Source organism: Vulpes lagopus, chromosome 13 (assembly GCF_018345385.1).
Source record: "Vulpes lagopus strain Blue_001 chromosome 13, ASM1834538v1, whole genome shotgun sequence".
In the NCBI taxonomy this organism is placed as follows: domain Eukaryota; kingdom Metazoa; phylum Chordata; class Mammalia; order Carnivora; family Canidae; genus Vulpes; species Vulpes lagopus.
This window is the reverse complement of record NC_054836.1, coordinates 43,712,738-43,718,054: the sequence shown is the minus strand read 5'-3', so window position 1 is coordinate 43,718,054 and position 5,317 is coordinate 43,712,738. Positions and strand designations below refer to the sequence as shown.

Below are 5,317 nucleotides of genomic sequence, written 5' to 3'. Positions count from 1 at the left end.
ACAACAAAGGTTGTGTTTGTCCATTTTTAAACTTTTTTTTTTTAGTGCACTTTTTACTTTACTGATGGGCAATTCTGAAATAAAACGTTCCTTTTCTCTCTCTCTCTCTCTCTCTCTCTCTCTCTCTCTCTCTCTCTCTCTCCCTCTTTTTGCAAGGGAAGGGGGTGACAGGGGAGCAGAGAAAAGGAGAGGAAGGTAGAGTTTGCCTCTGATTTCACAGTGTATTTTATCAATAAGGCCTCTCCAATTTCGCTTAACTATTTCTCCCCCTGCCTTCGTTAATATACCAAAAGCGGAGAGTGGGGGGAAAGAGAAATATGTGTAAATATGACAAAGAAAAAAAACACTGGACACTGATGTAAAAATGAGGAGACTTTTAAATTGGCTGTTGGTCTAGAGGGGGGAAATGTGAGAAGAGCTTTTAAGAGAAGTAGAAGATCTTTAAGAGAAAGGAAAAAAAAATCTGAGGGCTTCAGAAAGCAGAAAAGCTAATCTTTGATTAAAAACACTCAGCTGAATGCCAGGGAGAAGAACAAGACAAAAACCTAAGAGCTATTTTTTATGTTTGGTGTGTAGGAAACGAAATGAGAACGAGCAAGCCAGTTAACGCTGGAGAGAGGATGGGACAATGCAAGACCGAAGTTGTGACTTCGGGGAGAGGACACAGGATGTGGTCTGAAATCTTTCACGGTGGCCTCGCAGATGTCTCTGCGTTTGTTAAGAGATAAACGGTCTCCCGAAAAGTTGTTGAAAGGTACCAGCAAGTGGAGGAAGGGGGGGGGGCGCCTGAGGATGTCTTTCACAGACCCCAGATGGAGAAACTGTTCTTTTATTCCAAATTCCTAAGAAGCACAGAAGTCGTACATGTTAATAAGAGAACACACAGACACACACCCATAAGTTACATGCCACGAAACAAAACAAGGAAATGAGGAGACCTTTGCTGATCCCTGTTCGCTTACACAAATCTTAGTTTGGGTAAGCATCTCAAGACCCTTTTCCTGATTTCAGCTCCTTCTCACGGCTTCCTTTCCCTGGGTACCCAGGTGCACGAACGGGATGGGGATCTTCACAAAACGTCAACATCAACAACAACAAAACCCCCTCGCTCACACAAAAGCCCACCTTGTAAATGAATGGAATATTAACGACCACCTAATAGTTGCACCGTTGGCAGGGCGAAACTGAGCACTAACACGGCTATTTCTCCAGACTGCCAGTGGAGCCGAAGCAGCTCGAGGAGAAACGCACCTACTGTATGTGAAATGCTGGTGCAGATTTTTTCCCTATCAGTCTAACCTTCTGTGTTGATGCATGAATGCTGGTACCCACTTACAGGGATGCCAGATGATCAGTGCAGAATGAAGGTCCCAAGAGAGAGGATCACATGGTTCTCTCTGCCCTGTGACGTCACTAGCAGATGGCATGGGTACCAGCTCTGGCAGTTGGCATCAATGTCACTTTTTAGAGATCAATGAGATAGTGCAGATATACACAGATCTAGAGACTCCAGGAGACGATGCGACACTCAGCCTGAAAAGATTTGGAAGATACAAAATGAAAACTGATTATTGAATGAAATTAAAACCTAAGGTAATATAAATAAAGATCTACTTCAATTGATGCTGGCTTTGCATGCAAGTATTTAAAGATACAGTGTCACTGTCTTATAGTATTTATATGCTCTTTGCCATCTATAACTTCTTATCATATTTCATTCTTATGATGTAATTGTCACATACTTTCACTGCTATTATGTAACACTGCAAGTATGTGGACATTACTAAGAGTTTATGTGTGTATGTGTGTATGTGTGTGTGCTGAGGGGGCTGGAGGTTGTTAAATTGAAAAGTCTCTGTTTTAACGTGCCTATTTGTTTGAAGACTTTAGATGAAAATACTTGCTGCTTCACCAAACGAAAGCCAAAATTGCATTTGAAACACAAATTATTTTCCCCTTTCATTCGGGATTCTGAACACACGTGCACAATTGCAGTCAGAATCCTTGGACCGTTCCTGTCAGATATTAGCTAGAGGGAGACTTCTGTGGCTCGTAGAACAAAAACACTACGAGAGTGGTTTTTTTGTCCAGGATGATTTGAACAGCAGTAAACAGACGATCACATTTGGAAAAATTGTAAATGTAAAAGCAGTCTTAACATTTTCTTTGATTTAAAAAAAATGCCAGTGATTTTTGTTTTTTCAAATTTATTTATGCAGTTTATTCCAAATTAGCCTAATCCCCCTCCCCCTTTTTTGTGAAGGCTGGGAAAATAGTGCTCTTTTACATATTTCTTCCCTGCTCAGAAAGAAATCAGTTTTAAAAATGGGCTCTGATTAATCTTTTCTTTAAATTTGTAAATGTCAACAGCCACTTAGCTAAATTTGCAGTTATGTAATACAGCAAATAAAGTTAAGGCTAATTTCTTTTCCTAAACAAAACAAAACAAAACAAAAACCCTCACAAATTTGTCAGCTAATGGAGAGATAACACTTTTTTATTTTAAAAACTGGTGTCTCTTCTTATTTTGTACTCAGGGGAATTGGAATTAATGAAATTCTGCATTGCTATATCATGTTTTGCATTTGCTGGAATTCCACGGTCCTTTTTGTGCATTAAAACCAGTTTAAAATCAAAGGGAAGTGGAGATGGTGGTGGCATTATAATGAATACTTCTTGTTTTATTTTCTTTTGATAATTTGCCTGTATAAATCGATCCTATTGCATGTGCCAATGGTTTTTTTTTTGTAATTACTAGTCTGCACAAACTCAAAGATTGTATTTTACGTAAAAAATCGGTCCCAGAATCAGTCTTTTTCACGTGTTTGTGCATTCTTATGATTAAGTCATTAAATATGTTTTAAGTGTATAAACTTTAAAAATGAAAACACTTTAAATATTGTGCTGGCATTTTTTCAGGTAATTTAAGATTAGAGAACCATGTTAACACTACCGTTTGATGAGTCTGTTGTAATGCCAGAATCCCAGATGTGCAGAAAGTTTTCTAGAGAATGTGAGGACCAGAAGCAAATTAAGAAACCAGAAAGCTTTTCCAAACAGATTGTCCTTCGAGGAAAGAGCATCAAAAGGGCCCCCGGAGAAGAAACCGAGAAGGAAGAAGAGGAGGAAGACAGGGAAGAGGAAGATGAAAATGGCTTGCCCAGGAGGAGGGGTCTTAGGAAAAAAAAGACCACCAAGCTCCGACTGGAGAGGGTCAAGTTCAGGAGACAGGAAGCGAACGCGCGCGAGAGAAACAGGATGCACGGCCTCAACGACGCTCTGGACAATTTAAGAAAAGTGGTCCCCTGTTATTCCAAAACCCAAAAACTGTCCAAAATAGAAACTTTACGACTGGCCAAAAACTACATCTGGGCACTTTCTGAAATTCTGAGAATCGGCAAGAGACCTGATCTGCTCACGTTCGTCCAAAACTTATGCAAAGGTCTTTCCCAGCCAACTACAAACTTGGTGGCAGGCTGCTTGCAGCTCAACGCCAGGAGTTTCCTGATGGGTCAGGGTGGGGAGGCTGCGCACCACACAAGGTCACCCTACTCTACTTTCTACCCACCCTACCACAGCCCTGAGCTCACCACTCCCCCAGGGCATGGAACTCTTGATAATTCCAAGTCCATGAAACCCTACAATTATTGCAGTGCATATGAATCCTTCTATGAAAGCACTTCCCCTGAGTGTGCCAGCCCTCAGTTTGAAGGTCCCTTAAGTCCTCCCCCAATTAACTATAATGGGATATTTTCCCTGAAGCAAGAAGAAACCTTGGACTATGGCAAAAATTACAATTACGGCATGCATTACTGTGCAGTGCCACCCAGGGGTCCCCTTGGGCAGGGTGCCATGTTCAGGTTGCCCACCGACAGTCACTTCCCTTACGACTTACATCTGCGCAGCCAATCTCTCACCATGCAAGATGAATTAAATGCAGTTTTTCATAATTAATGAGGAAAATGAAAATAAACAGTGGTCATTCACCTCCCCCGTCTAATTAAGACAAAGCAGATGCTTGTGGGCTGAGTAATTGGCACAACTCTATCTGAGGTGTTTACTAGTTCCTGAAGTGTGTTTCAACTATTGTGAGAATTTTCTATGTAATAATAAATCTCTTTTCGTATGAGGACTTCTTTTCCTTTCCTTTTGTCTGTAAAGCACTGTGATTCTGTTTCTACTGGAAGGATTTTTTTTTCTTGTTTTATTTTCTTTTAAATTCACCTGATTTGTTTGAACAAGGTGTCTAAGAATATACTGTTGAATAAAGACATGCACACAGCGTAACTCAATGTCTATTTCAGTTGTACAGTAATTATAAAAATGCATGTTATTAAAATCAGATGAATAAAATGATGTGTTTATAATTACTAGCAATTATATATTATGTATCTCTGAAAATTGAAAATTGAAAATATTGAGAATAACCCTAAGGTGACACTGATGTTGGAAGATGCATTTGAGGATGTGCAACAATATAAAAAGCTATGCAATTTTCTTCTTATTAAGGATGAATCTAAATGCATTCAATTGGTAACTATTCCTCTTCGGGTATTGCAGATGGGGCAACATGATATTTGGGTGGACGGTGTCATGATTTTGGAACAATATTTCAATCGTAAAGAAAAATTTTTCAGCTCTTGTTTTGTATTTTCAGAAATTATCTGTACAGGTTTGTTATCACAATGTATAATTGTGTTTTTCCACCCCGCATTTTTAAAGCAATTAAACATAGATATTTACACTCCTAAAGGACATCTATTAGCTGTGATATTTTTGCATGATACTTATTATTTCCTGGTACACAGCTGCTCTCTAACACTCCCTCCTCCCCATTTCAGAAATATTTCTGGATCCCAAAACCGTACGAGATAAAACAAATTTCTTAAACAAAATGGCCAAAGCTCTTATAAGAATTTTTCTTTTCTTTTTCTTTTCTTCCTTTTCTTTTCTTTCTTTTTTTTTTTCTTTTCTTTCTTTCTTTCTTTCTTCTTCTTTTTTTTAAGTATCTTAAATGAAAGAAGAGGAGCCCATGAGGGTTAAACATCCTGGGGAAACAATGATAAATCCTGGTAACCTTCAGCTCCAGCCGAAATTCGGTGGCAAATTTCCAGCAAACACCAAGAGTGGATGTTAAAAAATGGAAGGTTTTACTCTGCGCGGTTTAAATAAGTCTGGCCGATTAGAGGCTAAATTCCGTGTGATTAAAAGTTTCCTGACAAAAGGCCAGCGAACACCCACTTGAACGGCGCCCAGGGAGCTCACCCCCTTGGGCGGGGCCGGGCCCTTCTAGAAGAAAGACCAGGGGGGCGGTGAC

At 39.6% G+C, this 5,317-nt stretch overlaps 1 protein-coding gene across 2 annotated transcripts; it reads left to right on the top strand.

Moving 5' to 3' along the window:
* Window positions 1-1,470: 1,470 nt before the first annotated feature.
* On the top strand, window positions 1,471-4,747 carry NEUROD6 (neuronal differentiation 6). Of its 2 annotated transcripts, none has more exons than XM_041728024.1 (2): window positions 1,471-1,593; window positions 3,061-4,747. In XM_041728024.1, exons 1-2 carry the CDS (start codon window positions 1,576-1,578, stop codon window positions 3,952-3,954), a joined length of 912 nt encoding a protein of 303 aa, XP_041583958.1. In that variant the 5' UTR covers window positions 1,471-1,575; the 3' UTR covers window positions 3,955-4,747. The 2 variants fall into 2 exon arrangements, with proteins under 2 accessions (XP_041583958.1, XP_041583957.1); XM_041728023.1 differs by having other exon boundaries at window positions 2,920-4,747.
* Window positions 4,748-5,317: the final 570 nt, after the last annotated feature.

Excerpts from the sequence above, each read along its gene's own strand:
- NEUROD6 (XM_041728023.1), top strand. The coding sequence starts at position 2,941 with ATGTTAACACTACCGTTTGATGAGTCTGTTGTAATGCCAGAATCCCAG.